Source organism: Scyliorhinus canicula, chromosome 26, assembly GCF_902713615.1.
Source record: "Scyliorhinus canicula chromosome 26, sScyCan1.1, whole genome shotgun sequence".
In the NCBI taxonomy this organism is placed as follows: Eukaryota; Metazoa; Chordata; class Chondrichthyes; order Carcharhiniformes; family Scyliorhinidae; genus Scyliorhinus; species Scyliorhinus canicula.
Window position 1 is genome coordinate 18834135 of NC_052171.1, and position 22944 is coordinate 18857078.

A 22944-nucleotide genomic window follows, 5' to 3' on the forward strand; every position below is an offset into this window, starting at 1 on the left:
AATAATTGCGAAGCACGCAGTTGAGGAATAGGAGTTGGCCATTCAACCCCTTCAGCATGTTTCATCTCGCATATCCATAAAATCCAGACAGCATAGAAGGAGGCCATTTGGCCCATCGAGTCTCCACTGGCCCTCCAAAAGAGCACCCCACCTAGGCCCAGTACCCCCTCCTCCTAGCCCCGTAAGCCCACCTAACCACATCTCTGGACACCAAGGAGCAATTTTATCATGTCCAATCCATCTAACCTGCACATTGGTGGACTGTGGGAAACCCACGCAGACACAGGGAGAACGTGCAAACTCCGCACAGTCACCCCAGGCAAGGTTTGAACCCTGGCACTGTGAGGCAGCAGTGCTAATCACAGTGCCACCCACATATCATGGCTGACTTGTAACTTACCGCTATCCGTCCACCTCGGCACCCTTGCCGAACAAACATCTCGCAATCTTAACTTTTCAAGTTTTCAATTCAGTTTTCTAGATTTCTTGACCTCTGCTTAAGTCGAACTTTCACAAATCACCCAGCTTCGGTCAAAGTCGACTGAAGTGTCTCAGAGCAGAATTAGTTTCTCTGTATCTACCTCACATTCCCTTAATCATTTTAACGGTCAAGATTAGATCATCCACCCCACCACAACCGTCAAATGTCAAGGAAATACAAGCCAAGCTTGTGCAGCCAGTGTTCATTATTGAAGTCTGGCATTGTTCTGATAAATCTGCGTTTCGAGGTCAGCTTTCCTTGCCTGAGGTCGGTTCTCCCAATGGAAGAACGGACAGAGTTGCTGCCAGGACAAACAACAGCGTAGCAACACTTCCCTCTCAGTCAGCGAGCCTTGCCCGTGACAGATGGTGGAAGCGTTGTGTGAGAAATGGGTGGAAGTTTGCATTGCGGTCTGCTTGACACCCTGGTTCGACTTGTTTGTTTATCTCCAGGAGAAACAGCCGACACTCTGATGGCACTGAGGTACTGCAAGGAGCGGGGTGCCCTGACGGTGGGCATCACCAACACAGTCGGCAGCTCAATCTCGCGAGAGACGGACTGTGGTGTCCACATCAACGCTGGACCTGAAATTGGAGTCGCCAGCACAAAGGCAAGTGCTTACCATTGTAGCGTTCCCCCCCCCCCCCGATAAACATTCCTGCAGCCGCTATCTTTCCTGTCGTTTTCCTGTGTCTGGATTTCCCTTCAGACGGCCAATTGCTTCATTCATTTGCATGCTATGCTTCTCGGAGCTGGGACGTAGCTCCACGGGAAGCAGGGCTATCTCTGACCTGTCGCTTGACATCTGGAAGCAATAAGCTGCGCACAAGCACATTCCGGCCATTCCACCCCCCTCACTGCTGAAGTTGTCGCTTTCTGCCGGGCCGTCTCGAGTGCTTCTGTTCAAGGAGCATTCTTCAGGCGTGTGGTTAGAGAACAATATCTTTGTCTGAGCAGCCCAGTCCTCTTCTGGGCCAGCCCGGCAGTCATATTCATGCCAGCCACTTGCCTCGAGAAAGAGGTTTTACCATCATATGGGGCAGCAGGGTAGCATGGTGGTTAGCATAAATGCTTCACAGCTCCAGGGTCCCAGGTTCGATTCCCGGCTGGGTCACTGTCTGTGTGGAGTCTGCACGTCCTCCCCCTGTGTGCGTGGGTTTCCTCCGGGTGCTCCGGTTTCCTCCCACAGTCCAAAGATGTGCGGGTTAGGTGGATTGGCCATGCTAAATTGCCCGTAGTGTCCTAATAAAAAAAAAGTAAGGTTAAGGGGGGGGGGGGGGGGGTTGTTGGGTTACGGGGTATAGGGTGGATACGTGGGTTTGAGTAGGGTGATCATGGCTCGGCACAACATTGAGGGCCGAAGGGCCTGTTCTGTGCTGTACTGTTCTATGTGTGTCCAGGCGCTTTTCGCTCTTGACCATTTTTACAGCCTGGTGCACTGTGGTCCAAGCACTGCCTCTGCTTGTGGTCAATGTGCCGTACATCTTTGTGCTTTTACTTTATCCACAGGCTCTGCTTAAAGTTGCAGATTTGAAACCCCGCCCCCATCCAGCGACGAATTGAACACACAGAAAATTTGAATGAGAGTGGGGTTTTATAAACCAGTATAATCACGTCCTCTATGCCAGATAGCATAGCTTGGTTCCCTGTTTCTCCCCCCCCCATCCACAATACATGTGGGTAACAGAAATGCCCTCTACGTGGCCCCCCCCCCGCCTCTCCTCTCCGCGATACACTGCTTGTTTGTGTTGGGGATCTGCTTCTGCTTAGCTCCGATGGTGAGCAAATGAGGTCAGCGAGCCACATCTATCTTCATTAAAACCACTCCAGACTGTTCCCCTGAGGATTTGATCATGGAAAACAACTGGAGTATGTTGGGGGCTGGGGTGGGGGGGTTGTCTGCTGTGGTCTTTTCATTTGAGTTTCCACATCAGCATCAGTTCACCCTGGATCCTGTGTTCCTGTGCGGTGTGTAAGCCTGGTACTTGTCACTCAGTACCTTCACAGAGCTGCAACTCGAGAAGTGCGCAAGGGAAGTGAGCAATTCCTCTTCGCCCCCTTTAATGGCCCACGGCTGAAATTATTCTCAAACTCTGCTCGTGCCACTGATCTGACTGCTGTGGTTAACTCAGTTGAAGGACCTGTGTTTGATTTTATTCTTCATTGTGTTCACTCATTGTGTAATGAAATGGTTTGACACTGACATAATGGCTGCTTCCCTTTGACAAGGCAAGGAAGCACAGGGTTTCAGCCTGCCAGGTTAGCCTTGACCCGAGACCAGGTTTTCGAGCACTCAGCCGGTGTCTGTGAGCATCTTATTGGCTGATGTTACTTTCTATTGCAAATGTAACCGTTCCCTTTGGTCACTCTGCAAGTTACAGTTCCACTGTGATGGACTATTGCAGTTGAGGCCCGACGTGTACACTCAAATCATTGAACAGGATTCACTGGTCCGACCCATCGGCAGGGCCTTCCAGTCCCCGCTAATGTCGATCCCCTCCGCGGGTTCCCCCTGGCGGTGGAGCGGGCGAGACGTGCACATTGCCATTCCCACGAGTGTGACCGGAAGAGTTAAGGTTTTGGGTCCCTGGTCCATCCATCAGGAAACATTGGTGCTATTTTTCCCTTTCTAAGCTTGCAATGCTGCTCAGGGAGCGAGAGGGAGAAAATTGAACCTGGGACTTGCTCTGGAAGCTTGATAATCCTACTCCGTGGGCTGCTGTGAAAGTGCACCTTCTGACACAGTTTCCATCGCACACCACTTGTTCAGTGAAACAGTTCCAGGCCTGCATCCTCCCTCTTCTCTCCAGAGGCATATGCTGAGCAGGAGATACGATCAATCCAATTTAAACAATGTTGACATGTTGCTGAACATGCTTCAATTTGCTCAAGTGACGAATGTCGAGCAGTTTTCTTGTTAGCTTCCAGAGGCCTCTTCCAAGATCAGCTTGCTTTTTGTTGTTGTTGTGCTGTCCCGAGCACCACGGAAAGTATTTGGATCTGGTTAGTAATGTGCTCCTTTCTGTATCCACCCAGGCCTACACCAGCCAGTTTGTGTCTCTGGTGATGTTTGCGCTCCTGATGTGTGAAGATAGAATTTCCATGCAGGAGCGAAGAAAGGAGATCATACGGGGTTTGAAGGCGTTACCAGGTAAGCAAGGGGACGCTGCACTGAAATATCAGCCCAGGTTTTAGTGCTCAGTTCCTGCAGGGGGACTTGAACCCACAACCTCCTGACGGGTAGCCAAGATTGCCACCCACTGACCCACAGGCTGACGCAAACAATAAACAAGATAAATTCCCAGATCCTATTTTGCTTTACCTGATTGAGGAAGCAGACTTTTCACGGGGATCATTTCCAGGGGTAGCATGGTGGTTAGCATAAATGCTTCACAGCTCCAGGGTCCCAGGTTCGATTCCCGGTTGGGTCACTGTCTGTGTGGAGTCTGCACGTCCTCCCCGTGTGTGCGTGGGTTTCCTCCGGGTGCTCCGGTTTCCTCCCACAGTCCAAAGATGTGCGGGTTAGGTGGATTGGCCATGCTAAATTGCCCGTAGTGTCCTAATAAAAGTAAGGTTAAGGGGGGGTTGTTGGGTTACGGGCATAGGGTGGATACGTGGGTTTGAGTAGGGTGATCATGGCTCGGCACAACATTGAGGGCCGAAGGGCCTGTTCTGTGCTGTACTATTCCATGTTCTATGTTCAGGGCTGGCCTATATTTCTCTTGCAACTCAAATCTCAAGTGTAAATATACACAGTCTGCCACAGAGACGGTGGTTTAGAGGACCCTGCGTCAAAGGAGGCAATGCCCGAAAGAAGTCAATCTCTCTGAGCATTGCAGTTGTCCTTGCCTCCTGTGCACTGCCACAAAAACATGTCACCTGCTCTATGCAAAACCATCGCCGTGAAACACAGTGTAAAAGAAATAGCAGCCCACACAGCCCATCGAACCTGTTCCACCATTAAAAGTGATAATGCCTGAACCTCCACACCGTCGAGTTATACAGCACAGGAACAGGCTCTTTGGCCCTCCAAGCCTGCACCGACCATGCTGCCCATCTAACCTCCAAGCCTGTGCCGACCCTCTAATGCCAATCTCTCCCAGAAGCGTCTTAAATGTTCCGAGAGTATCCGGCTCCACCACCCCCTAAGGCAGTCGGTTCCATATTTCCACCACCCTCGGGTGCCCTGTAAACCACTTATTCCTCACCTTAAAACCTATGCCCTCTGGTCTTGGAGAGCTCTGCCATGTGGAAAAGATTCTTCCGATCTACCCTATCTCTGCCTCTCATAATTTTGTATACCTCTATCAGATATTCGCCCCCCTCAGCCTCCTCAGTGTTCCAGAGAAAACAAACCCAGCCTATCCAATCCCTCCTCTTGGCTGAAACTTGCCATCCAGGGCAACATGCTGGTGAATCTCCTCTGGTGCGATCACGTCCTTCCGATGGCGTGACGACCAGAACTGCGCACACTATTCCATCTGTGGACGAACCCATGTTTTGTTTGGTTGTACCAAGACCTCGTATATATTATGCCCCAGGTGATGATGGCAGACATTCCGTATGCCTCCTTCACCACCCTATATACCAGTGCTGCCACCTTCAGGGATCCATGGACTTGTACACCAAGGTCCCGTTGTTCCTCAATACTCCCAGGATCTGCCACTCACTCTGTAAATCCGACCCTGATTAAACCTCCCAAAATGCATTCCCTCACACTTCCTGGATTCAATTGCTCTGCCCCAATTTACCAGGTAATCAATATCAGTTTGTAGCCTGAGACTATCCTCCTCACGATCAACAACACCACCATCTGCAAACTTACTAATTATCCCGTCTATATTAACATCCAAGTGGTTATTTTAAATAACAAGGTAGCAAGGGTTCCAGCACCTAACCTGTAAATAAACCACATCAACTGCGCTACCCTCATCAATACAGTTAGCCACCTTTCAAAAAACACAATTGAATTTGTCAGACAGGATCTCCCACCAACAAATCTGTGCTGACTATCCCTGATCAATCCCTGTCTTTCCCAGTGTTGATTAATCCTGTCCTTCAGAATTTTTTCCAATAATTTCCCTCCTCCTGATGTTAGACTAACTTGGTCTGTAATTACCTGGCTTATCCCTGCTGCCATTCTTAAATAAAGGTCCCAGTCATCTGGCACTTCACCAGTGAAGATTTGAATCTGTCAACGGCCCAGCAATCTCCTCTCTTGCCTCCCTCAGCAGCCTGGGCTACATCTCATCAGGCCCTGGGGATTTATGCACCTTTATGTCTGCTAAAACATCCAGTACCCCATCCTTAACGTGCTCTGAACTTCACCGTCCCAACAAAAATCTCCAGCTACCGTGTCTTTCTCCTGAGTGAGTATTGGTGAAAATATTTATTTAAGACCTTGCCCACATCGTCTGGCTCCACACACAGATGGCCTTTTTGGTCCCTCATGAGCCCCACTCTTTCCCTGGCCATCCTCTTGCTCTGAAAATGCTTATAAAATGCCTTGGGGTTTTCCTTAGTCCTATCTGCCAGTAAGATTTCGTGACCCCTCTTTGCCCTCCTAGTTTATGTTTTAAGCACCTCCCCTTACACTCTGTGCCCTCCTGACGGGCCTCCCCCATTTTTAGTGCTCTGTACCTAGGATACGCTTCCTTTTCTTTCTCAAAGCCTCAATATGCTCTGATATCCAATGTTCCCTGGACTTGCCACTCTTGCCGTTCATTCTTAGAGGCACATGTTGGCCCTGAACTCTCATTATTTCACTTTTAAAAGCCTCCGGCTTTCCAATTGTAGATTTAGCTGCAAGTAGGAGCTCCCAGTCTCCGTCGAATGACATTGAAATCGGCCTTCCCCCAATTCAGACGCATGATTCCTGGAATATCCGTATCCCTTTCCATGATGACTTTGAAACTTGTATGGTTACTATCCCGGAAATGCTCGCCCACTGACACTTCAATCACTTGCCCGGCTTTATTCCGCGGATGAAGTCCGGAACTGCCCTATCCCCAGCCGGACTGTCTACGTGCTGGCACAAAAATCACTCCTCGGTGCACTTTTAAAAATTCTATCCCGTCTAATTCTTTCACACTCTGGCGATTCCAGTTAATATTGACAAAGTTAAAGTCTCCTCCTACTTTCACTCTATTCTCTCTCACCTCTCTGTGTGGTTTGCCTACCGATCTTCTCCGCTAACTTCCTCTGACTGTTGGGAGGCTTGTAGTATAATGCCATTAAATTGATTGCCCCGCTTTTATTTCTGTGCTCCAGCCTTATGGCTTCACTTGAAGAGCGTCCTGAGACATCCGCCCCACATTACTGCAGTGATTGTCTCTTTTATCAATAAATGCAATGCCGCCTCCTCTCGAACATCACCCCCCCCCCTCCCCAGATATCACACCTGAAACTTCCATACCCAGCAATGTTGAGTCCTGTCCTTTCAAACGTGTCTCAGTGATTGCAACAATAGTGTTTCTCCACGTGCTGATCAACGTTGCCTTACCTGACGGGCATTAAAACATACGCAATTTTGTCTTCCAATCATCCCATGTGCCTTATCATGCCCATGACTTCTTTGCCTGCTGGACTGACCTAGTTTTCACTCTCTATTTGATTGGACCTCACTCCCAAGTGTAAGTAAGTAAAGTTGCCGTGGTCCCAGATGACCATAGGCTGAGGGGAATTTAACCTGAGGATCGCCACAACTCGGGCACGGTTGAGGAGGCGGGGCCTTCATGAATAACCTCAAGCCGGTACGGGGAATTGAACCTGCGCTACCGGTGTGGCTCTGCATCACGAGCCAGTTGGCCTCGAAGCATTTTACAGAGATTACGCCTCATTCTTCGGTCCATTCAGTTCAGTCTCTCCTCCGAACACAGCTCTCTCATCCCTGGAATGCGCTCCTCAGAATCTCTCAGAATCACAGGCACAAAATTGGCCTGCATTCGTGACCCAAGTTGAAAGGAACGTGGAGTCAGATTTTGACTTCCAGGAGTGAGTTAATCAAAGGAGCATGCATCCTATTTTGAGTAGGGGATTGTAACTGACTCATAAAAGGCAAATTCTTTGACTGATCCAAATATTTTATCTCTCTCTCTCTCAGACCTCATTAAAGAGATCCTAACTCTGGACGAGGAGATCCAGAATTTGGCACGGGAGCTGTACCAACAGAAATCAGTTCTCATAATGGGCCGAGGTTATCATTACGCCACCTGCCTGGAGGGGGCACTGGTGAGTTACTGCATCATCTTACTTGGCCACATCTCATGAGTGGGAATGTGAGTCTCTCTGGATCAGGCGAGCCGTGCAGGCCACTCTTGTCAGAACAGACATCCCAATCGCAGCCTCACTAAAGTTCCCCTTAAAGCCGTTGATTTGCCTCTGTATAATGACGTCTGACAGGTACTCGTGTGTCACAGCGCTATATAATTTACAAGTTTTAAAGGTGGATGGTTGGAACAGGAGGCCAGACAGCCCAGCTGGCTAATAACTAGTCCCTTCACAATGACCCACATCTGGAGTCCGACAACACGGGTTGCTCCAGAGGGGTTCAATTCAGGATTGTTGCTCGCAAATGTCCGGAAAATTGACTTTTGAAAAGAACACCCTTTCCTTACAAACGAGTTGGGTTTTTGCCACAACTCCCTCTTGTTCCTGCCTCTGAATAGCTAAGAGGCCGCTGGCTGTGAAAGCCACAATGTGACACAGTGCGCGGGGGAGACCTCAGCCAGCTCCCATTTGTCGCTCCCTCTTATTCACCTGTAAGGTGGTGAGTAGTTACCAGGGGCCGTTTCATGTCACTGCCCAGCACAGTGCTTCAGTTAACTTGGCAGGCTGAGAGCGGGGGGTGGGGTGGAGAATGAGCCATCGCCTAGTGGGGTGATGGAAATAATCAATGCAGGCAAGTTGACCCATCCAGCCGTACCAGTACGAGGTCGGTAACTGGAGCTATCTCTGCCCATTTTCCCTGGCCTTTTCATATTCTGCCATAGAAACATAGTCAATCGAAGCAGGAGGCCATTCAAGCCCTTCGCGCCTGCTCCGCCATTCATTCTGTCCCAGCTGACGATCCAACTCGGTAATCCGTTCCCGCCTCACACACCCCCCCCTCCCCAATATCCTTTGACTCATCTAGCCCCAAGAGCTATAACTAACTTCTTCTTGAAAACATACAATGTTTTGGCCTCAGTTGCTTTCTGTGGTGACAGATTGCACAGGCCGACTGGGTGAAGAGATTTCTCCTCATCTCGATCCGAAATGGTTTACCCTGTATCCTTAGACGGTGAGCCCTGGGTTTGCACCCCCCCCCCCCCCCCCCCCCCCCTCCCCGCCACTGGGAACATCCTCCCTATAACTCCCCTGTCTAATCCTGTTAGAATTTTGCTGGATGTGTTGGTAACACATCCAGTTCCATTTTGGAATGGTGTGATTTCTCAGCGAGCGATTCACTGCGTGAGCGACTTGAGGGGCTGTTCAAAGATGGTGCAGTGTAAATAATTCTGGACAAAAAAAAACAACACAGTTCTGCCATATCTTGGACCTGTTTAGATGTCGGCCTCCCAGAGTTAGGTTGAGGGCACACCAGGGAAAACACAGCATTCTGAGACGCAGTGAAAACTGCTATTCTCTCCGCAACTAGACTCGTTTCAATTTAAGTCACAGAAGCAAACCAAGACCCCCATTGCTGTCTGGTTTCAAAACAAAATTGTGTTGATCGCCCACATCTATTGGTACGCAGTGAGCTCTGTATGTAGAATTTAAGCCACGCAGTGCTTTGTTGCCTTGACGAACTTGCAGGCTATTCCCTTTGTGTGGTTGGCAGGCGCAGGGGATCAGAAAAGCCATCACCGCCCTGTTTTGTTTTTATAGCAGGCCTTGGCAGGGCTTTCACTGGGCGCACTTGAAAACAGCGAGTCACTCCTGCCATCGAGTCAAATTGATATTTCTTACTGCACACAAATGGAATAAAAGCCAATTCAAAATAACATGAAAATGCCAACAGGAAAAAGCTTTCATCGGACAAGTTGTTTTGGAAAATCTCACTGCTCTTTGGGAATTTTTAATCAATAACAAGCTGTCACGGGCGGAGAATTGTTTCTTAGTAATGGCACAAATCTCACATTTGTTTGGAAACATCAAACCGGATGTAAAAGTTCAGCTTGCACACGCTTGCCCTTTGTCACGAGTATGTGTTATCCCTGGAGGGTCACTTTAAAGGCCGATGGTCACTTGGGCCACTTCCTCGAAATTAACATTCCGTCCACTTACAACAACATCCTGCATTTATCTAGAACCTTGAACATAGTTAAACGGCAAATCATCAGGCTTGCTAGTGCAGGCAAGGAAGAGGTGTGGAGAAAGGCAGCCAAGAGGGCTTTGACAAACAAGTCTGAGAATTGTAAATTGAGGCTTGGCCTGTTTGCTGAACTGGAAGCCAGTGTTGGCCAGCGAACACACAGGGGAGTGCATTAAAACTCGCAAGCCCTAGTGAGACCCAAGCATCCACTTGTAAGCAGCGTGACGGCAGCTTTGGAAAGGTGCGCAGCTGGAACAGCTTTTGAAGGTGACGGATAATAATAGCAGAAACGAATTAGGAGCTGGAGTCGAGGCCTCTGACCCCCTCGAGCCTGCTCCTCCATTCGATCATATCATGGCTGCTCTGATTGTAACCGTAACTCCACATTCCCGCCTACCCCAATTACCTTTCACCCCCTTGCTTATCAAGAATCTATCTGGCTCTGCCTTAAAAATGTTCAAAAGACTCTGGTAACAAATCCGTTCAGCGGGTTTTTTGGCAGTATCCCCGTTATTTGTTGTTCTTTTTGGCCTGGGGGGGGGGGGGGGGGGGGGGGGGAATTTCCCGTCGGAGCCACACTTGCATATATAGCTTGCATGGTAGCAGAGTGGTTATCACAATTGCTTCACAGCGCCAGGGTCCCAGGTTCGATTCCCGGCATGGGTCACTGTCTGTGTGGAGTCTGCACGTTCTCTCCGTGTCTGGCTGGGTTTCCTCCCGGGTGCTCCGGTTTCCTCCCACAGTCACATGGGGTCAGGGGTGAACGAGCTGGATGGATCCAGAACTGGCTTGGCTACAGAAGACATAGGGTAGCAGTGGAAGGGTGTTTTTCCGAATGGAGATCTGTAAGTAGTGGTGTTCCGCAGGGATCAGTCCTGGGACCTCTGCTCTTTGTAATATATATAAATGACTTGGAAGAAAATGTAGCGGGTCTGATTAGCAAGTTTGCGGATGATACTAAGATTGCAGGAATTGCAGGTAGTGGTGAAGATCGTCAGAGAATACAACAGGATATAGATAGGCTGTAAAATTGGGCAGAGAAATGGCAGATGGAATTTAACCCGGACAAATGCGAGGTGATGCATTTCAAGGTGGGAGCTATAAAATAAATGGCAGAACCATCAGGTGCATGGAGACACGGGGAGATCTGGGCGTGCAGGTCCACAGATCCTTAAAAGTTGCAGCGCAGGTGGAAATGGTGGTAAAGAAAGCATATGGCATGCTTGACTTCATAGGGTGGGGTATCGAGTACAAAAACAGTTATATAGAACGTTGATGAGGCCACTCATCTGTGTCCAATTCTGGTCACTGCACTACCAGAAGGACGTGGAGGCTTTGGAGAGAGTACAGAAAAGGTTTACCAGAATGTTGCCTGGTATGGAGGGTATTAACTATGAGGAGAGATTGAATAAACTGGGATTGTTCTCCCTAGGGCGACGGAGGCTGAGGGGCGACCTGATAGAAGTTTATAAAGTTATTAGGGGTATAGATAGGGTGAACAGTTGGAGGCTTTTTCCCAGGGTGTAAATGACAATTCCAAGGGGGCCCAGTTCAAGGTGAGGTGGGAGAGGTTCAGTGGAGATGTGCGGGGGAAAGTTTTTAACACAGGGTGGTGGTGGCCTGGAATGCACTGCCAAGTGAGGTGGTTGAGGCAGATACGTTGGCGACCGTTCAGACTTATCTGGATAGGCACATGAACAGTCGGGGTATAGAAGGACACAGGCGGTTGGTCTTGAAAGGACTCATGATCGGCGCAGGCTTGGAGGGCCCAAGGGCCAGTTCCTCTGCTGTATTATTCTTTGTTCGAAAGATGTGCAGGTTAGGTGGATTGGCCATGCTAAATTGCCTTGATTATCCAAAAAGGTCGGATGGGGTTACAGGGATAAGGTGGAGGTGTGGGCTCGGGTAGGTGCTGTTTCCAAGGGCTGGTGCAGACTTGATGGGCCGAATGGCCTCCTTCACCACTGTAAATTCTATGATTGGTAAGACACGGAATACTGTGTTCAGTTCTGGTCACCCGATTATAGGAAGGATATTGTTAAACGACAAAGAGTGCAGAAGAGATTTACGAGGATGCTCCCAGGACTTGATAGTCTGAATTATAAGGAATGGCTGGATAGACTGGGACTATTTTTCCTGGAGCGTAGGAGGCTTAGGGGTGATCTTATTCAGGTCTATAAAATAATGAGGGGCATAGATAAGGTAGATGGTCAACAGCTTTTCCCAAAGGTAGAGGAGTCTAGGACTAGAGGGCAGAGGTTTAAGGGGAGAGATACAAAAGAGACCAGACGGGAAAGCGTGGGCGGTAAGCATCTGGTACGAGCTGGTAGAGGCGGGTACAATTTTTTCCTTTAAAAAGCAGTTAGACAGTTACATGGGCAGGGGGGATATGGGGGGATATGGACCAAATGCGGGCAGGTGCGACTAACTTAGTGATAGTAACTGGGTGGCATGGGCCGAAGGGCCTGTTTCCATGCTGTAAACATCTTTGATTTTATAAATTGAAACCAACACCCCCAATAGCTCCCCAGAGGGTCAACACCTGCAGTGCCATCGTGGAACAGGGAGCAGTCCAGGGCACTACCCAGGCGTGTCCCTCTCCCGCTCAGGGGAAGTTTGCGTTCTCTGAACCCTCAGTAATCCTCGACGAGTATGACTATTCAGTGAGGGGGTATCATGTGATACTCAACATTTCTAATGTTGAGAATCAATCCCTTAAAACTACCTTTGTTTTCCTGACTGTTGGCAGCAACAGTTCCTTCAAATACTTCGACAGCCCCCAGCAGCTGAACGCAGTTAATTTTCTTCCCCTCGGGTGAAGAATACTTCTGTTTACAAAATACGATTTTTGGCAATTCCTCGAAAACTAATTGGGAAAACTGAAAACACAATGTTGCTTCCGCAATGAGCTTCAGAGACAGACAATTAACCCTCTTTACTTGTCGAGATGCTGCACTGCGCGCATCCCACTAGAGTGTCCTTTGCTGCTATTATTAATTAGACAAAGCACCATCTGAAAATCATTGTTCTGGTTGTGCTTGCAGAGAAAATCAATTGGAGCCATGTGCCAAGGACGTGAAGTATTTGAACCATGCGTATTGTCTTAAAAGCATATTAATTGCCTGGTCCAAAAAGAGCCAAGTGGTCATTTTGCAACACCTCCCAAAAAGGGCGATAGCTGAGTTCAGCACCACAGCAAGCTCACTGATGGAAATAACACAGCAGGCACCCTCGTGTCTCTGTCTGCGTGTTTCGTTGTCGTGAGTTTGTGAGCTTCCTGGAATGCTCGGTCGTTTCGTGAGGAGTTCTGTGTGCCTTGTGAGATGATGGTGTGGCGAATGAAGCCTCTCCAGTTCACCCTCAGCCTCTGCATTCTGTACCAAATGTCGTAAATTGTTTCTGCAGAAAATCAAAGAGATCACATACATGCATTCGGAGGGTATCCTGGCTGGTGAGCTGAAGCACGGACCCCTGGCGCTGGTGGACAAGCTGATGCCAGTTATCATGGTGATCATGAGGGACCACACTTACACCAAGTGCCAAAATGCCCTGCAGCAGGTGGTCGCACGGCAGGTACTGCATTAACTGTATCGACAGATTTTTAAATGTTTCCCCCCACAGTGCAGGGTGCCAACCAGGTTGAGCAGAGCAAGGGAGCTGGCAAGGTAAAGTGGCAGCATTTGCCTTCAGTTGAGGTATTAATGAGACACCTCGTTGGCCTATTTCAGCTGTTTATTAGTGATCCTGTTACATGGTATTGCAAAGGGACAGGCCATTCAGCCCAACCAGCCCGTGATGGCCCACTTGAGCACCCCCCCCCCCCCCCCCCCCCATCGTTCCTCCTTTAAATCTATCACTGTAACCTTCTCCCTCTCACACTTGTCTAGTTTCCCCTTCAATCCATCTATGCTAGTCACTCCAACCACTCCCTGTGGTGGCGAGTTCCACATTCTCGCCACGCTCAAGGTAAAGGGGTTTCCGCTGCATTCCCTGTTGGGCAGCTTGGTGACTGCCTGATATCGACGGCCATGAGCTACGCTCTCCGCCGCAAGAGCAGACATTGTCTCTGTGTCCGCCCCTTCCCTGATTTATAGGCCTCCATTAGCTCACTCTCTAGGCCTTTGTTTCCTGAGGGAAATGACACAGCCTATGAAGATAAGCAGAGCAGACTGGTTGGTTGTTGGAAGTTCCTGTATCCTGGGCAAAGTTCCTTCCTCAACCAGTGCAACTAAGAAACGAGATGATAAACTGGGTCCCTCAGCCCATTGCATTCCGGGACCAAGCTTTTAATGCAATGGCTGATGCCGTCATCCACATAACTCTGGTCGCTGAGTTCCAAAGCCTTTTCTTTGTGCGCAGAGCTTTTTTTGTGTTGTTTCTGACATGCTGGAAATGCTGTATGTATTTTCATCTGCCTTTCCTTCAAATGCCTGGAGTTGGCAGACAAAGGGAAGACAAAAGCAGTGTCAGCTTCCACAACATTGGAACCCTGAGCGAGAATGAGTTACAGTACGGATAGCGCAACACAGTGAGGACGTAGAGAGTCAGAACAGTAGGTAGGGCGATGCGTAAGGAAGGAGAGAGCGCAGTTTGGAGGAGTGTTGGTCAGAGTGGTCACAATAAAATAAGCATCGTAGCACAGAGAGAGGCGGGAGTACCTTCATCTGCGGTTTGTTGGAAATGTGATTGTGTTGTCATTGTTTCAGGGTCGTCCGGTGGTGATTTGTGACCGGGATGATTACGAGACCATAAAGAGTGTGAACCGGGTGATTAAAGTGCCTCACAGTGTGGACTGCCTGCAGGGGATCCTCAGTGTCATCCCACTCCAGCTTCTGTCCTTCCATCTCGCTGTCCTCCGTGGATTCGACGTGAGTCAATGCTTTTGGCATGTCCAATTTAAATTTCTTAACGTCACGTGGCGTGGGAAGGAAAATATTGAGAGAAAGGCCCAGGCATTACATTGTGGGATCCTCCAGGATCCAAGTTTAGTAATTTTATTGCAAAAATGGTTGCAAAGGTGTAAACACCTACCTTCTCGAAAGTCGCAGAGACAGGAAAGCCAAACGTGTTGAGCATTCAGCCACTGGCTTCCTTCTGTATCATTTCAGGTTTGTATTAAAACTACATGGTCTTGAGATGAAAGTCAAGACTGAAGATACAAAATAAAATCAGAACGTGCTAGATTTGCCCAGTGGGTCGCTCGGTATCTGAAAGAGAATCTCCTTGCAGCAGGCCATTCCGCCTTCATGGGAACTGAGGGTTCCGGCTGGACCTTCCACCTGCTGACTCACACCAAATTGTTCATTCCGGAATGTTCTGTTTCAATTTTCTCCAACCTTCCCTCAACCACCATCCCGGGAAATGACCGGCGGGGCATGTGTTTTGCCTCATTGCTGTGTGTGGGAGATGGTCGGTATGTAATAGCTGCCACGTTGGTTTACGCCATGGCGGTCCTCTAACCCCCCCACCCGCCCCCTCTCCACGTGAAATCCTTTGAGATATTTCAGCTTTTGGAAAAGCGCTTGTAAAAATACAGGGGTTTGAAAGCAAGCATCACAAGCTCTTGAAATGAAAATGAAATGAAAATCGCTTATTGTCACGAGTAGGCTTCAATGAAGTTACTGTGAAAAGCCCCTAGTCGCCACATTCCGGCGCCTGTCCGGGGAGGCTGGTATGGGAATCGAACCGTGCTGCTGGCCTGCTTGGTCTGCTTTAAAAGCCAGCGATTTAGCTGAGTGAGCTAAACCAGCCCTTTGTTTATTGGCTGCAGAAACATTAGTCTAGAAAAGCATCGAAAAATGAATTTCCGCTTTTAAGTGAAGAGTACATCACTTCCCAAGTGTGAGTGGTGTGTAATTGACCTTAATTGGCGAGGTGAGGGGGGGGATTGGCTGGATTCTATTAGTTAAAACTATTAGCTGACCCTTCAACTAAGGGGAACAGCTGCTCCCGATCCAATCTGTCCATGCACCTCAATCTTTTACACCTCAATTGGGTCGCCCCTCCGTCTTCTCTGCTCCAGAGGAAACAACCCAAACCCATCCAATCTCTCTTCATAACTTAAATGCTCCATCCCAGGCAACATCCTGGTGAATCGTCTCTGCACCCCCTCCAGTGTAATCACATCCTTCCTATAATGTGGTGACCAGAACTGCACACAGTGCTCCAGCTGTGGCCTTATCAAAGTTCTATACAACTCCATCATGACCTCCCTGCTTTAATAGCCTATGTCCCGGTTGCTAAAAGCGAGTGTCCCACCTGCCTTTTTCACCACCCTATTAACCTGCCGTTCTGCCTTCAGAGATCTATGGACAAACACACCAAGGTCCCTTTGTTCCTCGGAACTTCCTGGTGTCAGGCCATTCATTGAATAATTCCTTGTCACGTTACTCCTTTCAAAGCGTATCACCTCACACTTTTCACTGTTAAATTCCATCTGCCACCTTTCAGCCTATTTGACCATCCCGTCTATATCGTCCTGTAACCCAAGTCACTCAGGCTCACTGTTAACCACCCGGCCAATCTTTGTGTCATCCGCAAACTTACTGATCCTACCCCTCACATAGTCTCCTATCATCTGCTATCGCTATCACTGTGGCTTCCAGCGTCAGGGTCCCAGGTTCGATTCCTCGTTAGGTCACTGTCTGTGTGGAGTCTGCACGTTCTCCCCGTGTCTGCGTGGGTTTCCTCCAGGTGCTCCGGTTTCCTCCCACAGTGCAAAGACGTGCAGGTTAGGTGGATTGGCCATGATAAATTGTCCCTTAGTGACCATAAAGGTTCGGAGGGGTTATTGGGTTACGGGGTTAGGGTGGAAGTGAGGGCTTAAGTGGGTCGGTGCAGATTGATGGGCCAAATGGCCTCCTGCACTGTATGTTCTATGTTGTTTGTATAACTGACAAACAATAGGGGGCCCAGGACAGATCCCTGTGGTATGCCACTGGACAATGGCTTCCAGTCACTAAAGCAGCCGTCTGTCACCACCCTCTGTCTCCGACAGCTAAGCATATTTTTAATTTACCTTATAAGGTTACCTTGTATCCCATTTGCCTTCTTTGTAATAATCATTATGATCTTTATTGTCACGAGTAGGCTAAAATTAAAACTGCAATGAAGTTACTGTGAAAAGCCTATGGTTGTCACACTCCGGCGCCTGTTCGGGTACACTGATGGAGAATTCAGAATGTCCAATTCACCTAACAGCACGTCTTTCGGGGCTAGTGGGAGGAAACCGGAGCACCCGGAGGAAACCCACGCAGACACGGGGAGGACGTGCAGACTCCGCACAGTCAGGGAATCAAACCTGGAACCCTGGCGCTGTTAAGCAACAAGTGCTAACCACTGTGCTACCGTGCCGCCCATGCAAGTCTCCCATGTGGGACCTTGTCAAAGGCTTTACTGAAATCCATGAAAACGACATCAACTGCATGGAGAACAGCCCTACGAGATTCAATATCCTTTCCACAAACAGCAAATGGGCTCTCACGGGTGAAGAGTGACTCGTTGGGTGATGTGGCACGGGGTTGCTGGTGGGATGTGTGGAATTTTATCAGAATGCGATGAACCATGCAAAGAGCACGGGAAGCGGGGGTGAAACACAACAGCAATGAAACATCAGGAACTAACCATCTTTCATGTCCTCCTGCAGGTTGACTGTCCCCGGAATTTGGCCAAATCAGTGACCGTGGAGTGACCAGATGGTGCAGATCACACATCACAGACAGAGGGCCAATGCTTATTTTGTAACCTGAACGTTCTTAACTTTTATATTTTAGGAAGTGTGTAAACAAACCCACTGGAATAATCTTCCTATTTTACTGTTTAGATTAGTCAAATTAGTGTGGGGCAGACGTGCACAATCGGTGGAGCTGTGTATCTCTGTCTCGTGAGAAAAGGGCACGATCGCTGTGCAGTGGGCTCTTATACTTTTATTTTGTTTGGTTTTATCTATGTTCAGTTATGATGGAATCTCAGATCAGGGTTTCAGCCGCCTCCCCTCGCTTCCTTTCCATCAAATTGTCAATGTTCAGCGCCCTGGTGGGGGTGGGGGGGAAGGCAGGCTGGTGGCCAGGATGTACTGAACTTCCAATCTCTCCCGTGAGCGGTACAGGTGACATTTCTGTGGACCAATAAATGACCGATCAAGTTGGTGACCTGGGGAACACGGCAATCCCTTGTGGTGGTGGTGGGGGGGGATATATATTACAGGAGGCGGTTAGCTGGGACCGACAAGCTCCGGATTGTTTTGTCCTTGGCTGCTGTCAGCCCTGCGATCTGAGAGCTCCGATCTGTCCAACGTGCTCCTGCGAGAGAAGAAATGTTCTAAACTTCAAATCATTCGTTCCACTTGGTAATATTGTGGGCCTGGGCGAGGGGGCCTGTTTGTTTGTCAGTAGCTCTTGGGAGCTTGCTTTGCAGAGTTATTCTCGTTACAGACAGCAAACCCGCAATCGTGTAAAACGCCTCCTGAAGGAGGGGAAGTCCAAAGTTTGCTGGGTGTTGGGTTGGCTGACCCAACTCTGTCTTATTGGGAGGGGGGTTGTAGCAGTCTGCAGAGAACAAAGGTAGCTCATTCGACTTGCACTTTCTCCTCCTGCCCCACTCCCCCACCACACCCCGGTAAATCTCTTACCTCCAAAACGGGGTAAGAAATACAAAAGCCCCTTTTTTAAAAAAAAACTTTATGTTTGACCGTGTGCTGAAACCCTGCTGTGTGAACGATTCATTATTTATGATGGCTTAATACTTTATACTGTGATTTTTATTTTTAAACTACCCGGGTCTTTAGCATGAAATAGAAGCTCTGGCACTCGAGGAAATCCACGGATTTTGTTTGAAAACGTCAATCATTGTGTTAGAAAAAAACTAAATCGCAAATCTAGAAATGAGATGAAGGCAAACTTTTCCAATCATTGTACAAAAAGGACATTGAATCCGTCCCAGGACAATCTTTCTTAGCTCCTGGAGTAAGCGACTCACGAATGTGAACACGAGTCGGAATTTTACTCCTGGGCGGGCACGTCACTATCCCAAAGATGGTACGAATGCAGTGCACGTAGGATTTCAACCATTCCAACTCCGGGTAATTGCACAGTCCCGTTACAATGAGATCTCCAAGCACGCAATGCTTCAGGAACCCAGCACCCAATGGGTTTCGAAGGTAAAAAATTGAAGGAATGTGTGGATGGAGTAATGAAGGCTGCTCTCCCCTGTGTAAATATCGAAAGGCACCATGTTTAAACTATTAGCTGCCTGAGTTGTGAATCCGTTTTGGACTTGCTTTTGCTGACTGTAAGACACACTGATACTGGCTTGCGATGCCAACGCGGTGTTTCTGTTCTGCTTCCATCCTCGAGAGCTAAATCTCCTCCGATGAAGGGTTTCCCCCTCTGTCCCTCCTCACCTCCCTCCCTCCCTCCCCACCCACCCACCCGACTCCATCCCCTGCACACCCCTGATGTAGATATCTCCCAAGATTTTTATTGACCTTGCTGCGAGCTTGAGGTTTGATTCCAGCTTCACTGTAACTGACTTGAGCCTGGAACCCGACCCTTGGGGCATTTTAATAACTGGAGTATTTAAAGAAGAAATAAAATCATCTGAACTGGCCGATGATGAGTGAAGTTGTGTGAAGTTATCTGTGCACTTGAGTTCCGCTGAGCTCATCAGAAGCAGCCTGGGGTGGGTGAGTGGAGCGTGGACGGATACCCCTTCACAAACTGACCAAGAGTGGCCATGATGATTTCTGTTCCAATTATGAATGGGGACAGCGAGGTGGGGGGGGGGGGGGGAGGGGGGGGGGGTGCAACATGGACATTCAAGGAGCAGAACCCCCCCCCCCCCCCACATGATATCTCACAGAGAGGATCAGGACAGGGGCAATACACGTGACCCTCCCCAAGCTGTCTCCAGTTATATAGATCATTGTTTTTTTTTGTTTCCTTTTTATAAATTTAGATTACCCAATTATTTTTTCCAATTAAGGGGCAATTTAGCGCGGCCAATCCACCTACTCTGCACATTTTTGGGTTGTGGGGGCGAAACCAACGCAGACACGGGGAGAATATGCAAACTCCACACGGACAGTGACCCAGAGCCGGGATCGAACCTGGATATAGATCACTGTTAAGAATGTCACCCCTGGACAGAGGGTCACCATTTGAAATGTGGCTGAAGGACCCTTCTCGCAGTAAAAGGCGGGCAGCAAATGCGAAGCAGAATACCGCTTCCGCCTGAACATCCGGGATTAACATATGCACCGCTGACCCAATCAGTCTGAAGTGCCGACTCTGTTTCACCGTCCACAGACGCTGCAAATACTGTGTGGCCAAGCCTTTGGGGCCGGGCCAGTCAGTGGCTGTCGGGTTAGTGGACGTGACCCTCATCCCGTTGCTGTGTTCCTCTGAAGGCCACCTTCCCTTTACAGGAGTTGAGTGGGAACGATGGACTTGGCTGCACAAAGTAGTGTTTGAGACTGAGGGAAGGGGGAGTAGGCAGGACTTTGATCCCCAGGTGCTAAAATCTCAGAAAGCACAGAGAGAAAACCTGGAACAACTGGTTTCATTTTTGGGTTCAATGTAATTGCTATTTAATTTTTCAAGCGAGTCAAGTCACTTGATGCGAAGTCAGGATGATTGATGATGTGTGCGCGGCTGGTGTCCAGGGCCACCTTCACCTGGGAGGGAGCTGTGGTGGGGAATGTCTTGCCTGTGTGTTGAAGCTTCCGGTGCCCAGGCAATGCAGCCCCCGGGGTGCGCTCCAAGTCACCACTCGTGCCTTCCTCCAAAGAAGTCTCCAAAAAGGCTCGATCTGCGTAGTGGTTGCCTTGAGGGTCAGTCGAGGAAAGCAAATGAGGACAAGTGCCATCTGCAGAGTGTAAATGGCTGGGAAATCCAGGCTTCAGGGCCACGCATTAATATCCCTGGTGGAATGAGTTTTGAAATCACACATCCCCCTTCCTCCATGTTTTATTCCCCACTCCCCGACGTGCTCCACCCTCAACAAGAGAGGATAAGATGTCATTTCCACAGGGAGGAAGCGCGGGAGTTTGGTCTTCAACCCAGAGAGCAAAAGGCTGACCGACCTTCTGCTTGACTGTCCCAGTGAATGCCATGAAACAAAAACCCAATTGCTGCTGCTGCAAGTGTGGGTGGCTGCTTCACTGGCTCTGAGTCGGTGGGTTCAGGAGTACGGAGGACCTGGGAATTGGGGGGGGGGGGGGGGGGGGGATGCTCGCTGTCCAATCTGGCGGATCTGCGTGTTTCAATGGCCATCTTCTACACCAGGCCCAAGGGTGTGTCCCGTCTAATGCGCCATTCATAGATCATGATCATAAATGTTACGGTGTAGGAGGAGGTCTGGAGTCACATGGAGGTCAGACCAGGTAAAGATGGCAGATTTCCTCCCTGAGCCAATAGACAATGGTTTCATGGGCATCTTTAGATTTTCACTTCCACATTAAAAATAAATTTAATTCGAATTTCACCATCTGCCGTGGTGGGATTTGAACCTGGGTCCCAGAGACGGTCCTCTGGATTACTAGTCCAGCAACAATATCAGTATGCCACCGCCTCCCCATATGTGGACTGTACAGTGAATATTGTCCCAATGCCTCTCAGTTGGCAGTCCGTCAGTCACCTGAAGGAAGGGTTATTCGGAGTGAAAGCAGCTTGGAGCTGTCGAGGCATAAGATTTTGCTGACCCCTTTTTGGTTCAGTGTAAGAGGTCACGGTGCTGACGCATCAGCGAAGGGACCTTCCTGTGATCCTGAGACAGGATGGACAGAATCCTTCAAACCCCCAAAATATCAAGCTATCGGCGAAGGTGTTTCCAGTCGATGTTAAGAGAGTGACCACGGCGGTACAAACGCTTCAACATTTGCCACTATTTTTTCAAAACACTGAAGATTTGCAACATGACCTGATTGATAACTGGAGAGAAGGAGGGGACCTTTTTCCCTTCTCCTTGGAGCAGCGGCTATTTGAGAGCTTAACTGGTTTTAACTGTGAACAGAATAAGAACATAAGAACCGGGAGCAGGAGTAGGCCATCTGCCCCTCGAGCCTGCTCCGCCATTCAATGAGATCATGGCTAATCTTTTGTGGACTCAGCTCCACTTTCCCCGCCCAAACACCATAACCCTTAATCCCTTTATTCTTCAAAAAACTATCTATCTTTATCTTGAAACATTTAGGAAGGAGCCTCTACTGCATCACTGGGCAGGAATTCCTAGATTCACAACCCTTTGGGTGAAGAAGTTCCTCCTGAACTCAGTCCTAACTCTACTTCCCCTTATTTTGAGGCTATGCCCCCTAGTTCTGCTTTCACTCGCCAGTGGAAAACAACCTAGGCCCCGCATCGATCCCTAGTCTATTCCCTTCATAATTTTATATGTTTCTATAAGATCCCCCCCCAGCGCCCCCCCCCCCCCCCCCTCATCCTTCTAAAATTCCAACGAGTACAGTCCCAGTCTATTCAACCTCTCCTCGTAATCCAACCCCTTCAGCTCTGGGATTAACCTAGTGAAACTCTGCACACCCTCCAGCGCCAGTATGTCCTTTCTCAAGTAAGGAGACCAAACTGAACACAGTACTCCAGGTGTGGCCTCACTAACACCTTATACAATTGCAACATAACCTCCTTAGTCCTTAAACTCCATCCCTCTGGCAATGAAGGACCAAACTCCATTCGCCTTCTTAATCACCTGTTGCACCTGTAAACCAACTTTTTTGCGACTCATGCACAAGGACACACGGGTCTCTGGCACAGCATTTTATTCATTAAATAATAATCTCGTTTGCTGTTATTCCTCCCAAAATGGATAACCTCACATTTGTCAACATTGTATTCCATCGCCAGACCTAGCCCATTCACTTAACATATCCAAATCCCTCTGCAGACTTCCAGTATCCTCTGCACTTTTCGCTTTACCACTCATCTTAGTGTCGTCTGCAAACTTGGACACATTGGCCTTCGTCCCCAACTCCAAATCATCTCTGTAAATTGTGAGGGACACCACTAGCTACTGATTGCCAACCAGAGAAACACCCATTAATCCCCACTCTTTGCTTTCTATTAATTAACAATCCTCTATCCATGCTACTACTTTACCCTTAATGCCATGCATCTTTATCTTATGCAGCAACTTTTTGTGTGGCACCTTGTCAAAGGCT

General features: G+C 48.9%; 1 protein-coding gene across 2 annotated transcripts in view; it reads left to right on the forward strand.

Moving 5' to 3' along the window:
* gfpt1 (glutamine--fructose-6-phosphate transaminase 1) overlaps positions 1-19382 on the forward strand; it is a 61339-nt gene extending 41957 nt beyond the window's left edge. For both annotated transcript variants that reach the window (XM_038785152.1, XM_038785153.1), the window contains 6 exons: positions 934-1091; positions 3518-3632; positions 7584-7711; positions 13182-13349; positions 14483-14644; positions 17422-19382. In XM_038785152.1, coding sequence (XP_038641080.1) covers positions 934-1091; positions 3518-3632; positions 7584-7711; positions 13182-13349; positions 14483-14644; positions 17422-17466 — 776 coding nt within the window. In that variant the 3' untranslated portion in view covers positions 17467-19382. The remainder of the gene's footprint in view (positions 1-933; positions 1092-3517; positions 3633-7583; positions 7712-13181; positions 13350-14482; positions 14645-17421) is intronic.
* The last annotated feature ends 3562 nt before the right edge of the window (positions 19383-22944 follow it).